General features: G+C 50.4%; 1 protein-coding gene across 1 annotated transcript in view; it reads left to right on the top strand.

Moving 5' to 3' along the window:
• efnb3b (ephrin-B3b) overlaps nucleotides 1-17,672 on the top strand; it is a 175,452-nt gene that overhangs the window by 58,349 nt on the left and 99,431 nt on the right. Inside the window, exon 2 of the mRNA XM_063047572.1 lies at nucleotides 14,808-15,100. Coding sequence (XP_062903642.1) covers nucleotides 14,808-15,100 — 293 coding nt within the window. The remainder of the gene's footprint in view (nucleotides 1-14,807; nucleotides 15,101-17,672) is intronic.

Raw genomic sequence — 17,672 nt, 5'->3', positions numbered from 1 at the left:
CCACAGACGTCTATGCAGGCCAAGTCACTAGGTATATTTAAGAGAGTTTGATAGATTCCTGGTTAGTCAGGGAGAAGGCAGGAGAACATGGTTGAGAGGGATAATAAATCTGCCATGATGGAATGGGGGTGCAAACTTGATGGGCCTAATTTTGCTCCTGTCTTGTGGTCAGGCTGTAGTGGCACTTTCAGGCCTCTGGTGTCTGAGGTGGGCGTGTGACGCATATCAGCTGTCAATGCTTGATGTAAATTTGAATTTGTAATTCAAACTTGTGCCGCTAGAATGGTGTCTCTAGTATTTACTTCATTTGCTCTTGTGGCAGTGAGCGCTGTCACAAGAGAACAGTGTCGAACATTAAGGGCTGATTTATACTTCTGCGTCAACTCGACGCCGTAAGTACCTACGCAGAACCCTATGCAGAGCCTACGCAGAACCCTACGCAGAGCCTACGCAGATCCCTACGCCGCAGCCTGACGCGCACCTCTCCCAAAATGTAACTATGCGTCGTGGCAACGCAGACCGAACAGTTGTGATTGGTCCGCCTGGGAGCATCGCATGTCATCCTACGCTGCAATAGCTTCCCATTGGGCGACTGAAGGGCAGGGAAGCAACTCTGGCTGCAATGCTTTCCATAAAGCTTTACAGACCTCCGAAATTATGGAGGACATATTTCGCTTTTATGAAAAACGATGCTTGCTTTAAACTTGTTTACCCCGAGAAAGACTACCATGACCATGAAGCCTTGCGCGGGCAGGTGTGTGCGCATGCACGACGTGCCCGAATTGCAGAGCGACGCAGACACACCAACGCACAAGTATAAATGCTCACAACGTGTGTAGGCCACTTGTGTAGGTCACGGGGTCGAGTTGACGCGCACGTATAAATCAGCCTTAAGGGCCATCCAGGCCACGTTCTCTTCTCACTGCTACCATCAGGCGGGAGGTACAGGGGCCTTGGGTCCCACACCACCAGGTTCAGGAACAGTTATTACACTTCAACCATCAGGCTCCTGAACCAGCGTGGATAGCTTCACTCACCTCAACTCTGAACTGTTCTACAACATACAGACTCACTATCAAGGACTCGAATCATGTTCTCAGTATTATTCTGAGCTGTTCTACAATGTACAGGCACACCGTCACAGACTTAACACCTCATGTTTTCAGTATTATCTATTTACTTTTTGTTAATTGTTTTTCTTGTATTTGCACAGTGTGTCATCTTTTGCACATTGGTTGTCAGTCTGTGTGTGTAGTTTTTCATTGATTCTATTGTATTTCTTTGTTCTACTGTGAATGCCTGCCAGAAAACGAATCTCAGGGTGACACATACGTACTTTGATAATAAATTAACTTTTAAGTCCCGGCCAAGGCGAGCTGGGGTGGAGAGGACGGGCTGGGCTCTGTGTACATGAGCCACGCACACCAGTTCAACCCGAGTGGTGGGAGGGGTGCTGCTGGGGGGGGGGGCGTAGGGAGCAATGGTGGACTATCACTTTGTGTAGTATCAGTCAGTTGCTGTCTGATGGAGGGGTGGGTGGAGAATGACCTGTGATATGCTCCCACCTCCCACCTCCCCTCCTGCAGCAACTGCAATGGTCACCGTCACAGTTCTCTTCCTGAGATCTTGCTGTGCTCCAGTGGAGGGGGTGCACTAGTTGAGCCCTGCAGTGACCACGAGGCTGTGAGGGAAGGAGGGACACTTGATTTCGTCAGACAGGCTGAAGTTCGTGCCTTCCCCTGGGAACCGGTTGCCCATTAATGGCCACCGGTCACAGTACAATCAGAGCCCTGGCTGAGGAGTCAGAAGACCTCCTGTATGAGGGACCCTGGGGTGGAGTGAGCAGGGTGACGGACTGCTGATCATTTGATCAGGCCTGTGGCGTTGCGCTGGGGGGTGGTGTCTGTCACCCGAAGCTCAGTGAAACGCCTGCGCTTTGTTCAGCCACTACAGCTCCAGAGTGCCTGTGTACGGGGTAGTTGCTGATGTCGAGGGCTGTCGCTGTTCCCAGGTGCCGTTTGCCGGGCTATATTTAGACCCAGATAATCAGAGCTCTAGCCCAGATCCAATCTCACACATGTGCAGTCTGCTGTCTACAGCCCTGCAAGTGCAGTGAACAGCAGGGCCTTGGCCATCAACATTGCACAAATAGGAGACGACGGACAGCACTTCGATCAAAAGTACACTCTGTAGTGTCCTGTCACACAGTCCCGGGGCAAGGAGTGACCCTCAAACAGTGGCGTTACAACTCCCTGGGCAGGGGACAGTGTGGTGAGACACAGCGGGTGAGATATAGAGTGACCCTCCCTCCAATAGTCTTATAACACACCCCCCTGGGCAGGAGACAGTGTGGGTGAGACACAGAGTGACCCTCCCTCTAACAGACCTATAACAGCCCCCCGGGCAGGGTACAGTGTGGGTGAGACACAGTGACATTCCCTCTAACAGTCCTGTCCCAGGACAGGGATGGTGTGGGTTAGACATAGAATGAGGTTCTCTTGACTCCATCCAACCTGTCCTGAAAGGCAGTGGAGGGTTAATCTCCGCAGAGCGAATTCTATTTACAAACTGTGACCAAATGCCGCCAGAACCAGTGACCTAAATTCATATTATTTGTGTAGACATGCTGGCAGATTGTCTCATCGTCTCGTTCCCCTTCAGCAGACAAACCATTACGCTTTCCCTCCGCATTGGTCTTTGAGTGGAGAGGGCTCTTTGTGTGGAAAGATGGCTTTCTTTGCCCATGGAGTTGTTGCTGTCCCCTCTGGGCTAGGGTCCACATCCTGTGTGTCGGCCCTCAAGTATGGAGCCCAGGATGGTCAGACTGAACTGCCAGGAGTTGAGGACCTGAGATTTAGGGAAATGTTGAATAGGTCAGGACTTTATTTTCTAGAGTGTTAGTGAATGAGAGGAGAGGTGATACAAAATGATGAGGGGTCTAGATAGGGTAAACGCAAGCAGGCTTTTTCCACTGAAGCTGGGTGAGATCAGAACTTGGTGGTCACGGGTTAAGGTTGGAGTGAACTTGAGAAACTTCTTCACTCGACGTTGTGAGAGTATGGAACAAGCTGCCAGTGGAGCTGGTGGATGCGGGTTTGATTGCAACAGCTAACAGAAATTTGGGCAAATACCTGGATGGGAGGGGTATGGAGTGCTGTGGTCCAGGTGCACATCAAAGAGATGAGGCAGAATAATAGTTTGTCACGGACAATGTGCTCTGTGCTGTAGCGCTCTACGACTCGATAACAATCGCCTCCAGAGGAGTTGCTGAATTTCCATTCTCAGATCTCCAACCTCAGCAGTTTACTGATAACCAAATCAGGTTTATTGTCAATGACTGATCGCTGGCCCAGGCGGACAGCTCAGGTCACCAGAGGCTCTTCCCTGTCTGGGGGAGTTTAATAGAGGGAAGGAAGGTGAGGATGTGTGGATGGGCAGTCAGGGAGAGGAGATGTGTCATACTGATTCCAATAGTGGGCGAGACTAGGACCAGAGGGCACAGCCTTGGAATAGAGGGGCGTCCATTTAGAACAGGGATGAGGAATCTGTGGAATTCGTTGCTACAGATATGGAGGCCATGCCATTAAATATATTTAAAGCAGATAGGTTCTTGATTGGTAAGGCCATTAAAGGTTAGTGTGTTGGGGCTAGAGGGTATTAGAAACAGGGAAGGGTGTAGGGACTGGGGGCCACAGAGATGTGGAGAGGTGCAGGGGAGGGAGGGGGATCACAGAGACAGGAAGGGGTGTAGGAACTGGGGGGGGGTCACAGAGATCAGGAGGGGTGTAGGGGTTGCAGGGAGTCACAAAGACAGGGAGGGAGGGGGATCACAGGGGAGGGGTGTAGGAGCCAGAGGGGCTGACAGATGGGGAGGGGTGTAGGGGCCAGAGGGGCTGACAGAGATGGGGAAGGGTGTCAGGGGTTGGAGGGGGTCACAGAGACTGGGAGGGGTGTAGATCTGTGTACTTTGTAGGTGGAACCACAGGGGAATTTGAACATCAGAAAAGCTGCCGGTGTTAGCAATCTGGAATGAAAAAGAGAAAATGCTGAAACCACTCAGCCATTACTTCCTACAAGGTGAAACCAAGCATCATGAATGGCTGTGATGCTCCACTCCCAAATGAGCTCAATGCTTTTCTACACCCTTTCAAATGGGGGAATAAAGGTACATCTGTGCGAATCCCTGCAGCATCTGGTGACTTAGTGATCTCTGTCTCAGAGGCCGATGTCAGAACATCTTTCAGGAGGGTGAACCCTCACAAGCCGTCAGGTGTACCTGGGAGGGAACTGAAAACTTGTGCCAAGTGATGGGAGGGTTCAAGGACATCTTCAATCTGTCACTGCTGCAGTCAGAGGCTCCCATCTGCTTCAAAAGGACGGCAGTCATAGCAGAGCCCAAGAAGAGCAGTGTGAGCTGCCTCAGTTGCTATCACCCAGATGCACTCACATCTACTGTGATGAAGTGCTTTGAGAGTTGGCAATGGCCAGAATCAGTTCCTGCCCAAGAGTGGACCCGCTGTAATTTGCCTATCGCTGCAATAGGTTTACAGCGGATGCAATCTCACTGACTCTCCACTCAGCCTTGGATCACCTGGAAAATAGTAATTCTTATGTCAGGCTACTGTTTATTGACTGCAGCTCAGTGTTCAACACAATCGTTCCCTCAGTTCTAATCGACAAGCTCCAAAACCTGGGCCTCTGTACCTCCCTCTGCAACTGGATCCTTCACTTCCTCACTGGGAGACAGTCGGTGCAGATTGGAAATAACATCTCCTCGCTGACAATCAACACTGGTGCACCTCAAGGATGTGTCCTTAGCCCACTGCTCTCATCTATCTACATCTGTGACCATGTGACTAGGCACAGTTCAATTGGCATCTATGAATTTGCTGATGACACAACTATTGTTGGCAGAATTTCAGATGGTGAAGGGTTGGTGTACAGGAGTGAGGTAACAACAGGTGTTGCAACAACATCAGAAAGACCATGGAAATGATTGTGGACTTCAGGAGGGGGAAATTGAGGGAACACACACCAGTACTGATTGCTGGATCAACAGGGAAAGGGTGAGCACTTTCAAGGTGATGGCTGTCAACGTCTCTGAAGATCTATCCTGGGCCCAGCATTTTGATGCAGCTACAAAGAAGGCACGACTATGGCTATATTTCATTAGGAGCTTGAGGAGAATTGGTATGTCTCCAAAAGCATTCGTAAATTTCTACAGATGTGTGGAGGGCATTCTAACGGGCTGCATTGCCGTTTGGAATGGAGAGGCCACTGCACAGGATTGGGAAAAGCTGTATAAAGTTGCAAACTCAGCCAATTCCATCATGGGCTCTAGAGCTGGCTTGCCCACAGAAGGCAAAGAATGGTTGTAGACAGGTCAAATTTGCATGGAGGTTGGTGACCAGTGGTGTGCCTCAGGGATCTGTTCTGGGACCCCTACTCTTTATGATTTTTATAAATGACCTGGATGAGGAAGTGGAGGGATGGGTAAGTAAATTTGCTGATGACATAAAGGTTGGGGGTGTTGTGGATAGTGTGGAGGGCTGTCAGAGGTTACAGCGGGACATTGATAGGATGCAAAACTGGGCTGAGAAGTGGCAGATGGAGTTCAACCCAGATAAGTGTGAGGTGGTTCATTTTGGTAGGTCAAATATGATGACAGAATATAGTATTAATGGTAAAACTCTGGCAGTGCGGAGGGACAGAGGGATCTTGGGGTCCGAGTGCATAGGACATTCAGAGCTGTTTCGCAGGTTGACTGTGTGGTTAAGAACATTGCATTGGCCTTCATCAACTGTGGGATTGAGTTTAAGAGGCAAGAGGTAATGTTACAGCTATATAGGACCCTGGTCAGACCCCACTTGGAGTACTGTGCTCAGTTCTGGTTGCCTCACTACAGGAAGGATGTGGAAACCATAGAAAGGGTGCAGAGGAGATTTACAAGGATGTTGCCTGGATTGAGGAGCATGCCTTATGAGAATAGGTTGAGTGAACCTGGCCTTTTCTCCTTGGAGCAGATGAAAGGTGACCTGATAGAGGTGTATAAGATGATGAGAGGCATTGATCATGTGGATAGTGAGAGGCTTTTTCCCGGGGCTGAAATGGCTAACATGAGAGGGCACAGTTTTAAGGTGTTCGGAAGTAGGTACAGAGGAGTGTGTGGAATGGGCTGCCGGTGATGGTGGTGGAGGCGGATAACAATAGGGCCTTTTAAGACAGTGGTCCCCAACCACCGGGCCGCAAAGATGTGCTACTGGGCCGCGAGGAAACAATATGATTTGGCGATATGAAATGATACGAGTCAGCTGCACCTTTCCTCATTCCCTGTCACGCACTGTTGAACTTGAACACCTAACCGCGCCCCCCCCCCACCCTGGTGGCTGGTCCGCAAGAATATTGTCAATATTAAACTGGTCCGCGGTGCGAGAAAGGTTGGGGACCCCTGTTTTAAGAGACTCTTGGATAGGTACATGAAGCTTAGTAAAATAGAGGGCTATGGGTAACCCGAGGTAATTTCTAAAGTAAGTACGTGCTCAGCACAGCGTTGTGGGCTGAAGGGCCTGTATTGTGCTGTAGGTTTTCTATGTTTCTATGTTCTATGTTTTTTAACATTTTAGGAACAGTTTCTTCCCCTGTGCCATCAGATAATCTGAATAGACAATGAACCATATACACTACCTCACAATTTCTTTTTTTGCACTCTTTTTCCATGACATTCGATATATATGAACTTTGAAGTGAAGACATGAGTTAGGCAAGGATGTGTGATGTCAGTGATAATGTTTAACCTGGTGATTGGCAGGGTTATGAGCCAATCAAAGGAAAGCAGAGAGGCATTAATTAGGTGGACTCTATTCTCTACTTTAGAAGACCTTGACTTTGCGGATGACCACACATTCCTATCACATACACACCAGCCCCATGCCAGAGAAAACTCAGCACTTGTAGACCTGTGGTGGACAGGTTGGATTCAGTCAGCCAGGGAAAGACTGTGACCATGACCCTCAATGTAGAGTCTCTTCCTCCCATCAAGGTGTATGGCATCAACTTACCCTTCACAGGGTGATTCACCTACCTGGGCAGCATCATTTGGCGGGATGGAGGGACCAAGGATGACATCCAGCATAGACTCGCCAAAGTTAGAAATATCTTCAGATCAGTGAGCAACATTTGGGAATCAACCAAGTCCAGTTTCTGCACCAAAGTGAAGCTGTAGCAGCGCTGTGTTCTGTCCACACTCTTGTACGGGTCAGAATGCTGGCGCATGACAGACAGCCACCTTGCCAAGCTGTTGTCGTTCCACACCACGAGCCTCTGGAAGCTGCTCCATATCTTCTGGCCAAGAAAGATCTCCAACCACACCCTACTCCTTCAGTGCCATCAAGAGGACATGAACACCGTCATGATGAGGAGGTGTTGGAGAGGGACTGGGCACGTGATGAGCAGAGTGGACATGAACATCGTCATGATGAGGAGGTGTTGGAGAGGGACTGGGCACGTGATGAGCAGAGAGGATGTGAACATCGTCATGATGAGGAGGTGTTGGAGAGGGACTGGGCACGTGATGAGCAGAGAGGACATGAACACCGTCATGATGAGGAGGTGTTGGAGAGGGACTGGGCACGTGATGAGCAGCGGGGACGTGAACATCGTCATGATGAGGAGGTGTTGGAGAGGGACTGGGCACGTGATGAGCAGAGTGGATGTGAACACCGTCATGATGAGGAGGTGTTGGAGAGGGACTGGGCACGTGATGAGCAGAGGGGACGTGAACACCGTCATCATGAGGAGGTGTTGGAGAGGGACTGGGCACGTGATGAGCAGAGGGGACGTGAACACCGTCATCATGAGGAGGTGTTGGAGAGGAACTGGGCATGTGATGAGCAGAGAGGACATGAACACCGTCATGATGAGGAGGTGTTGGAGAGGGACTGGGCACGTGATGAGCAGAGAGGACGTGAACACCGTCATGATGAGGAGGTGTTGGAGAGGGACTGGGCACGTGATGAGCAGCGGGGACGTGAACATCGTCATGATGAGGAGGTGTTGGAGAGGGACTGGGCACGTGATGAGCAGAGTGGATGTGAACACCGTCATGATGAGGAGGTGTTGGAGAGGGACTGGGCACGTGATGAGCAGAGGGGACGTGAACACCGTCATCATGAGGAGGTGTTGGAGAGGGACTGGGCACGTGATGAGCAGAGGGGACGTGAACACCGTCATCATGAGGAGGTGTTGGAGAGGAACTGGGCATGTGATGAGCAGAGAGGACATGAACACCGTCATGATGAGGAGGTGTTGGAGAGGGACTGGGCACGTGATGAGCAGAGAGGACGTGAACACCGTCATGATGAGGAGGTGTTGGAGAGGGACTGGGCACGTGATGAGCAGAGAGGATGTGAACACCGTCATGATGAGGAGGTGTTGGAGAGGGATTGGGCACGTGATGAGCAGAGAGGTGAACTCCAGCATCAAGAAAGCAGTCCACTGGACCCTCGAAGGGCAGCAGAAATGCAGGAGATCAAAGACAACTTGGCGTTTTACTGTAGAGGGAGAAATGAGGATCCATTATTATATTACAGTATTAATATTAGATATAATACAGTATGTATAATTACATATATTTGTATTTCATTGTCATCTGTAGATTCATTTTTCATGTATTGCAATATACTACTGCCGCAAAACAACAATGCCAGTGATATTAAACCTGGTTCTAATTCTTTGTTGTAGTGATCGATGTTCTATATACCAGTGTTTGGCCATATCCCTCTGAACCTTTCCTATCCATGTATCTCTCCAAGTGCCTTTTAAATGTTGTTAATGTACCTGCCTCTACCACTTCTTCTGGCAGCTCGTTCCATATACTGACCACTCTCTGGGTGAAGAAATTGTCCCTCTGGTTCCTACTAAACCTTTCCCCTCTCAGCTGAAACCTGTGCCCTCTGATTCTTGATTCCTCACCCTGGGGAATTGGTCTTGCCCAATCCCAGAATCTCACAATCCCCTACACCCAGCAATCTGAACCCGAGTCCATGTTAGGGTGTGCTTCCCTTCCCGAGCCCCTCTCACTGCCCCACCCCTGTGGTTTTGACCCTTGTGCCTGGTTCCAGGTGCTGCTGATAGCTGTGTACAAGGTGGGGACTCAAATGGTTTGCAAGATACAGACAGCAACAGACATTGGCAGAAATGGAATGGGTGTGGGCCCAGCATTGACTCTGTTATGGAACTGGGTCCGACTGTCCCTCCGAGGGTGTGGGGGTGAGGCTGACGTGACCTTGATCCACCCAGAGCTGAGCCAGACTCTGGGATCTGAGGTATACTGATTAGATTGAATATTGATTATACTGTATTTATTTATCATGCATACATCAAAATATTCAGTGAAGTGTGTCATTTGTATCAATGGCCAACGCAGTCCGAGGATGTGCTGGGGGCGGCCCATGAGTGTTACCGTGCTTCCAGATCCAAGGTAGCAGCCCCACAACTTACTCTCACAACTTGTCTTTGGTATGAGGGAGGAGACCAGACCACCTGCAGGAAACCCACAGGGAGAATGTACAAACGCTTTAAAGTCGGAGGTGGGAATTGAACCTGGGTCCCTAGTTCTGTGAAGCGTTATGCTACCACTCACATAACTGTCAGTGTGATCACAGGCCAGGCCAGGCCAGGCCAAATGGACCAGGCAAATGCAGGCGCCTCACACAGCGAAGTCTACTGTCACTCCTTTCTCAACTCCCAACTTCTCTCCCAGTGACTCCATTCCTCCTTCTCCTGTCTGGATTCCTGTTTTGCAAATCCACTTGCCACCCGGATTCCAGCATCCTTCCACCACCCCCAACCTCTTCCTGGTTGGGAATCCCCACCTCCCTCTCTGTACAGTGAGTGACCCTCACCCTGAATAAACAGCGACTCTGTACAGTTGCACAGTGAGTGACCCTCACCCTGAATAAACAGTGACTCTGTACAGTTACACAGTGAGTGACCCTCACCCTGAATAAACAGTGACTCTGTACAATTACACAGTGAGTGACCCTCACCCTGAATAAACAGTGACTCTGTACAATTACACAGTGAGTGACCCTCACCCTGAATAAACAGTGACTCTTTACAGTTATACAGTGACCCTCACCCTGAATAAGCAGCAACCTTACCCAATGTTGAACACCGTCCTGCTGCCATCTTGTTGTGGTGGATAACCTGGCCATGGAAAGCCAGCTGCTTTCAGAGTTGGCAGAGCCTGATAATATCCCTGTGAGAGGAGGGTGGGATCAATTCGCTAACAAAGAGATCTATTCATAAATGCTACCACAGGTGGGAGGTGGACACTGGAGTCCAACATCAGCTCAGACACACTGTGCAGAAGGGTTGACACCCAATGATTGGACAGACTTTGCTCAACGGAGACACTGTGGAGGGATTGGATTGTAGGTTTTAGCATGTTTAAATGATCTCATAAGTTGCAAAGAGCACGACTCCCTTACGGTCATGCTCACTCCCCACCGTTCCGCCCTCAGTGCAATTCTCCATCCTCACCACTGTGTGACTTTCCGTCAGGACAATCCCAGGCAGAGACAGGGAGGCTGATGAACAAGTGCAGATGCTCCTGTGACAAGGGACTGGGACTGTCCTGGTGAGCAGGAGTTAAACTCCAGGGACCGGGGGACCTGGAGCTGCTCTCTCAGAGCCGGTGGGGGGGGGGGCGGGGTGGGAGGGGGTTAATGGGGGCACTGGGAGTCAGGGAGGGTGGGACGGAGTGAATGAGGGGGAACTGTTCCCAGGGCAGGAGGGTGGCAACCCAGAGGACACAGAGCGAAGGGGGTCGGTAGAAGTACCAGAGAGGAGAGGAGGGGAAGGTGTTTCCTCAGTGAGTTGTAGTGGTCAGGAACGTGAGAGCTGATTTACCAGAGATTTCCAGAGGCAATGGATGGGAAACGCAGGGTGGAGGGGGGAAGCAGAACACTGGAAGGGGGAACGTGCTGTAAAGTGAGCTGGTTGAAGAATTCATCACAGGGCTGGCACAGTTTCGATGGGACGAGTGGTCTCTCCCACTCTGTACAACTCTTCCAGGGTTAGTCAGAAATTCAGAGGTGCTAGATGAGTAGAAGAACCTTTCCCCTCCCCACACCTCTGACATTTGGCTGTCTGCAGTCACTGTGTTACTCTCCTCTGCCGTGGTGTCCCTTGGCCATGGGATGGGGTGGGAGGGGGGGGGTTACTGGTGAGGTGGCCACAGCACTGGCTGTCACAGCCCCTTGATCTGTCCCTCCCCCACCAGCAACAACAGAGCTTGAATCAGGCTGACTTTGTCAAAGCACATTTGCCTGCTGTGACTAACACGGTTCTTCACCACTCATTACCATCAGATCAGTGATCACAGCTGCCCAGTGGCACTGACTCCCCATGCCTCTCCCCACCTCTCTCTAAAACCCTGTCTCTCTCTTCATCTCTCCCATCTCTCCCTTGTCTCTCCTCCACGACTCTGTCTCCCTCCCAATCTCTCTCTCACTCCGTCTCTCCCCGTCTTTCTCCCTATTTGTCTCTTCCATTCACCTCTCTCCTCTCCCACATCTCTCCCCTCTCCCTCATCTCACTGCCACCTACTCTCGCTCTCTGCTCTTTCTCCAATGTCTATCTCCCCTGTGCTCCCCCTCTCACCATATCATTTTTCTCCCCCCCCCCCTTCATCGATGACATTCTCTGGCAGTCGATACAGAAAAAGTCAGTCTCTAAGTGATGGTCACTCACTGTGTAACTGTACAAAGTCACCGTTTATTCAGGGTGAGGGTCACTGTGTAACTGTACAAAGTCACCATTTATTCAGGGTGAGGGTCACTGTGTAACTGTACAAAGTCACCATTTATTCAGGGTGAGGGTCACTGTGTAACTGTACAGAGTCGCTGTTTATTCAGGGTGAGGGTCACTCACTGTGTAATTGTACAAAGTCACCGTTTATTCAGGGTGAGGGTCACTCACTGTAACTGTACAAAGTCACCATTTATTCAGGGTGAGGGTCACTGTGTAACTGTACAGAGTCGCTGTTTATTCAGGGTGAGGGTCACTGTGTAACTGTACAAAGTCACCATTTATTCAGGGTGAGGGTCACTGTGTAACTGTACAGAGTCGCTGTTTATTCAGGGTGAGGGTCACTCACTGTAACTGTACAAAGTCACCATTTATTCAGGGTGAGGGTCACTGTGTAACTGTACAGAGTCACCGTTTATTCAGGGTGAGGGTCACTGTGTAACTGTACAGAGTCGCTGTTTATTCAGGGTGAGGGTCACTCACTGTAACTGTACAAAGTCACCATTTATTCAGGGTGAGGGTCACTGTGTAACTGTACAGAGTCACCGTTTATTCAGGGTGAGGGTCACTGTGTAACTGTACAGAGTCGCTGTTTATTCAGGGTGAGGGTCACTCACTGTGTAATTGTACAAAGTCACCGTTTATTCAGGGTGAGGGTCACTCACTGTAACTGTACAAAGTCACCATTTATTCAGGGTGAGGGTCACTGTGTAACTGTACAGAGTCGCTGTTTATTCAGGGTGAGGGACACTCACTGTGTAACTGTACAAAGTCACAGTTTATTCAGGGTGAGGGACACTCACTGTGTAACTGTACAGAGTCACCGTTTATTCAGGGTGAAGGTCACTGTGTAACTGTACAGAGTCGCTGTTTATTCAGGGTGAGGGTCACTCACTTTGGATGTTCACATTTGAAGGCAGAGGCACAAAGGGATCTTTGGTTCCATGCCTGTAGATCCGTCAAAGTTGCTGTGCAAGTTGAACGGTTAAGAAGCCGTATGGCCTGTTGGCCTTCATTAGTCAGGGATTGAGTTCAAGAGCCATGAGTGAATATTGCCACTCTGTTATACCCTGGTTAGGCCACACTTGGAGTATTGTGCTCAGTTCTGGTCACCTCATTATAGGAAGGATGTGGAAGCTTTAGAGAGGGTGCAGAGGAGATTTACTGGGATGCTGCCTGGATTAGAGAGCATGTCTTATGAGGACAGGTTGAGTGAACTCGGCCTTTTCTCTCTGGAGTGAAGGAGGATGAGAGGTGACTGGATAGAGGTGTACAAGATGATGAGAGGCACAGACTGAGTGGATAGCCAGAGACTTGTCCCCAGGGCCAGTAGTGCCACGTACTGTTCTCTGCTCTTTTCAGTGACTGTGCATCTTTCCTTGACACAAGGGTCTAAATTCCAAGTACCTGTGCTCCTAGCTCCCACTGTCCAGTAGCACTCCACAGGGCCCTGCGTTCACCAGCAACTTTGATGTGTGTTGCTTGAATTTCCAGCATCTGCAGAATTCCTGTTGTTTGTGCCACAAATCTCAGCCTCTGTTTAACTGACTCACGACCACACAGCCTCATTGGGCGGGGGTGGGGGGCAGTGTCTCACACCTGGGGAGGGCCAGCCTCAGCCTCCAGGCCAGAGGGAGCCGGGGTGTCCCTTTATGAAGTCGGACTGTGCTTTCTCGATGGTCTGCCGCACTGTTGTCATGGCGATGCCAGGGGTGCAGTAATGCATGTGGGAGTCAGGAGCCGTGCTGTCACATGATGGGGGTGGGGGTTGTGTCCAATATGGAACTCAGTGAGCGGGGGGGGGGCAGCTATCAAGATTCATTTATTTGTCACGTTTATCAAAACATGCAGTAAGATGCGTCATTTGCGTGAACAGCCAACACAATCTAAGGACGTGCTGGTGGCAGCCTGCAAGTCACACATTCCAAAACCAGCAATTCGTGGCCACAATGCTCGGCAGAACAGCACAGAACACAACAAGTAACAAAATAACAGCAAAAAACAAGCCCCCCCGCCCCCCAACCTCCTTACCACCCCCATCCACACAGACACAGTCTTTTAACCTCAGGTCAGACTTCCAGCCCTACCAGATACTCTCACCATTAATCCCCCTACATGCCTAATGGTCCCGGAAAATATCCATGGTGCCGTGGACACCGCACGTTCCTTCTCCAGTCATACATGGACCTACCTCGGGAACATTTCCAGACGGTCAGCCTGGGGTCGAGCCCTCTGCTGCCTGCCTCCAGGGCCCCTGGACAGCCATTCTGGCAAACACGAGGAGCAAATTTACTTGTTCAACATTACCCTCTGACCAGCTCCCCCCTGGGGTGACCAAATGTTAACGGGGTTGGAAAGGGAGATGGTAAAGAGTAGCCCTTCAGACAAGTGTGAGGTGTTGCACTTTGGGAGGACAAATCAGTGTGGGATTTGCGTGGTGAACAGTGGGGCTCTGCTGTGGAACAGAGATATCTGGCAATACAGATCCATAATTCCTTGAAAGTGGTGTCACAGTTACAAAGGGTCATAAAGAGAGCTTTTGGCACATTGGCCTTCATAAATCAGAGTATTGAGTGCAGGAGATTGGGATTAGATTAGATTAGATTATGAGGACACGCAGTCCTCTTTTATTGTCATTTAGTAATGCATGCATTAAGAAATGATACAATGTTCCTCCAGAATGATATTACAGAAGCACAAGACAAACCGACTGAAAAACTGATGAAGTTGTATAAAACTTTGCTGTGTCCAGTTCTGGTCACTGATTTACAGGAAAGATATCAATAAGATTGAAAGAGTGCAAAGAAAAAACAATGATGTTACTGGGTTTTGACGACCTGAGTTACAGGGAACGGTTGCACAGGTTAGAACTTTATTCCTTGGAGTGTTGGAGAATGAGGGAGATTTGATCAAGAGTCTCAAGGGATTTCCTGTCTTTGTGCATGCCCTCCCCCTGCCTCTGGCCGTTAACCATCTCTGCTTTCTGTCCACCGCAGATTTCGTGATGCTCAAGGCTACGTGCTGTACCCCCAGATCGGTGACCGCATGGATCTGATCTGCCCGCGCTCCCACCCCCCCGAGGCCCACTCCACGCCCGAGTACGAGTACTATCGGCTGTACCTGGTGAGCCGGGAACAGGCAGAGAGCTGCAACACCGTGATGAGCCCCACCATCTTGCTGACCTGCGACAAGCCCGAGGCGGACACCCGCTTCACCATCAAGTTCCAGGAGTTCAGCCCCAACCTGTGGGGGCTCGAGTTCAAACCACAGCACGATTACTACATCATCAGTGAGTGCGCGGGGGGGGGGCTCCAGGGCAGAGCAGAGGAATGTAGATGGCGTGCTGGGGGTGGTGTGGGTGGGGGAATTGGTGGATGAATGGGTGAGTTTGGTGTGAGTTGGGGCTGGTCCGGGTGGAGAAAGGGCAGAGGGTGGGGTTTGATATGTCTGTGTGTAGGTGACGCAGTGAGTTGGTGCGGGGTTGGTTGGAGGTAGTAGGATGCAGGGAGTGTGTGGGTGTGGAGGGGGAATGGGTGGGTGGAGTGGGGAGTGGGATTGGGGGAATTCTGTGGGTGTGGAGAGGATGGGGTAGTGGTGGTTGGGGGCCGCGTGAAGGGGGTAGGTGTGTGTGTTTGGATGGGGTGCTCAGTGGGGCAGTGAGTGGCTGAGTGTGGGGGAGCACAAGGAGGGTCTGTCCTCAGTGAGAGTGGGGAGATGAGTGCCCTGTCACCCGTTGGTGCTGGCTTTACGCTAAAGAGAGACAGAGCACAGAAACAGGCCCTTCAGCCCATCGGAGCTACCCTGACCCTTGATCCACAGATTCTATTGGACCGCTGGTCATTTTCCCCTCCCTCCCATTTTCCTGCCCCACATACCATTGTCCCTACCTTACCTCACGTTGTACCTGCCCAGCCTTGGCTGTGGCTGACAGTTGTTGACTGGGTTTATGTGACGGTGAGATACGATGGTGTAGTGGTATTGTCTGAGTGACAGGTACAGACTGGGTTTCTGTGACGGTGATTTACGATGGTGTTGTCTGAGTGACAGGTACGGACTGGGTTTCTGTGACGGTGATTTACGATGGTGTTGTCTGAGTGACAGGTAGGGACTGGGTTTGTGTGACAGTGAGATACGATGGTGTTGTCTGAGTGACAGGTACGGACTGGGTTTCTGTGACGGTGATTTACGATGGTGTTGTCTGAGTTACAGGTAGGGACTGGGTTTGTGTGACAGTGAGATATGATGGTATTGTCTGACAGGTACGGACTGGGTTTCTGTGACGGTGATTTACGATGGTGTTGTCTGAGTGACAGGTAGGGACTGGGTTTGTGTGACAGTGAGATATGATGGTATTGTCTGAGTGACAGGTACAGACTGGGTTTGTGTGATGGTGCGATATGATGGTATTGTCTAACTGACAGGTACAGACTGGGTTTGTGTGACGGTGAGATATGATGGTGTAGTGGTGTATCTGAGTGACAGATATGGACTGGGTTTGTGTGACAGTGAGATACGATGGTATTGTCTGAGTGACAGGTAGGGACTGGGTTTGTGTGACGGTGACTTACGATGGTATTGTCTGAGTGACAGATACGGACTGGGTTTGTGTGACAGTGAGATATGATGGTGTAGTGGTGTGTCTGAGTGACAGGATGGACTGGGTTTGTGTGACGGTGCGATACGATGGTATTGTCTGACAGGTACGGACTGGGTTTGTGTGACGGTGAGATACGATGGGTTGTGGTGTGTCTGAGTGACAGGTACAGACTGGGTTTGTGTGACAGTGAGATACGATGGTATTATAGTGTGGCTGAACCTGGTGGTGTGAGTCCTGAGGCTCCTGGAATTCCTTCCTGATGGCAACAGCGAAAAGATGGCATTGCCTGGGTGGTGAGCATCCCTAATTTTGGACGTTGCTTTCCTGCGACAGCATTTCATGTGGATGTGCTCAGTGGTTGGGAGGGCTTTCCCCGTGATGTGGAGAAGAACTGAGTGTTCACATTGCGTCCCGACAGATCATTTGAAAACAGTAATGCATTGAGGTAGTACAAAGCGATAACAGAATGCAGAACGTTGTTTCGTAAACACAAGATATTCTACAGATGCTGGAAATCCAGAGTTGCACGTACAAAATGCTGGAGGAACTCAGCAGGTCAGGCAGCATTATGGAAGGGAATAAACGTTTGGTGTTTTGGTCCTAGACCCTTCGTCAGAACTGGAAAGGAAGGGGGCAGAAGCCAGAATAAGAAGGTGGGGGAGGGGAGGGGTCAGCGTATAAGCTGGCAGGTGATAGGTGAGACCAGGTGAGGGGGAAGGTGGGTGTGTGGGGAGGGGAGGTTGAAGTGCGAAGCTGGCAGGTGAGATGTGGGGAAGGTAAGGTGCTGAAGAAGGAGGGAGCTGATAGGAGATGAGAGTGGAGCATGGGAGAAATGGAAGGTGGAGGGGAGAAGACAAGGAGAAAGAGCGGAGCCTGAGTGGAAGATAGACAATGAGGGGAAAGACTGGAAGTTAAAGAAATCGATGTTCATGTCATCAGGTTGGGGGCCACCCAGATGGAATATGGGGTGTTGTTCTTCCAGCCCACGTGTGGCCTTAACATGGCAGTAGAGGAGGCCGTGGACCAATGTTAATTAAATTAATTAATTAATTTAGAGATACAGCACGGAGTAGCCCCTTACGTGCCTTTGAGCAGAGCCACCCCAGCAATCCTGGACAGCCCCGACGTAACCCGAACCCAATCACCAGATGTTTTACAATGACCAATTAACCAATCATTAGGCTGTGCGAGGAACCTGGAGCGCCCCGGGGAAACCCACACCTTCCTCGGGGAGGACGCACGGAGAATGACGAGACTGAGTTCC

Source organism: Mobula hypostoma, chromosome 5 (assembly GCF_963921235.1).
Source record: "Mobula hypostoma chromosome 5, sMobHyp1.1, whole genome shotgun sequence".
Lineage (NCBI taxonomy): Eukaryota > Metazoa > Chordata > Chondrichthyes > Myliobatiformes > Myliobatidae > Mobula > Mobula hypostoma.
The sequence above is the reverse complement of the archived record's forward strand: the minus strand, read 5'-3'. Positions and strand labels throughout refer to the sequence as shown.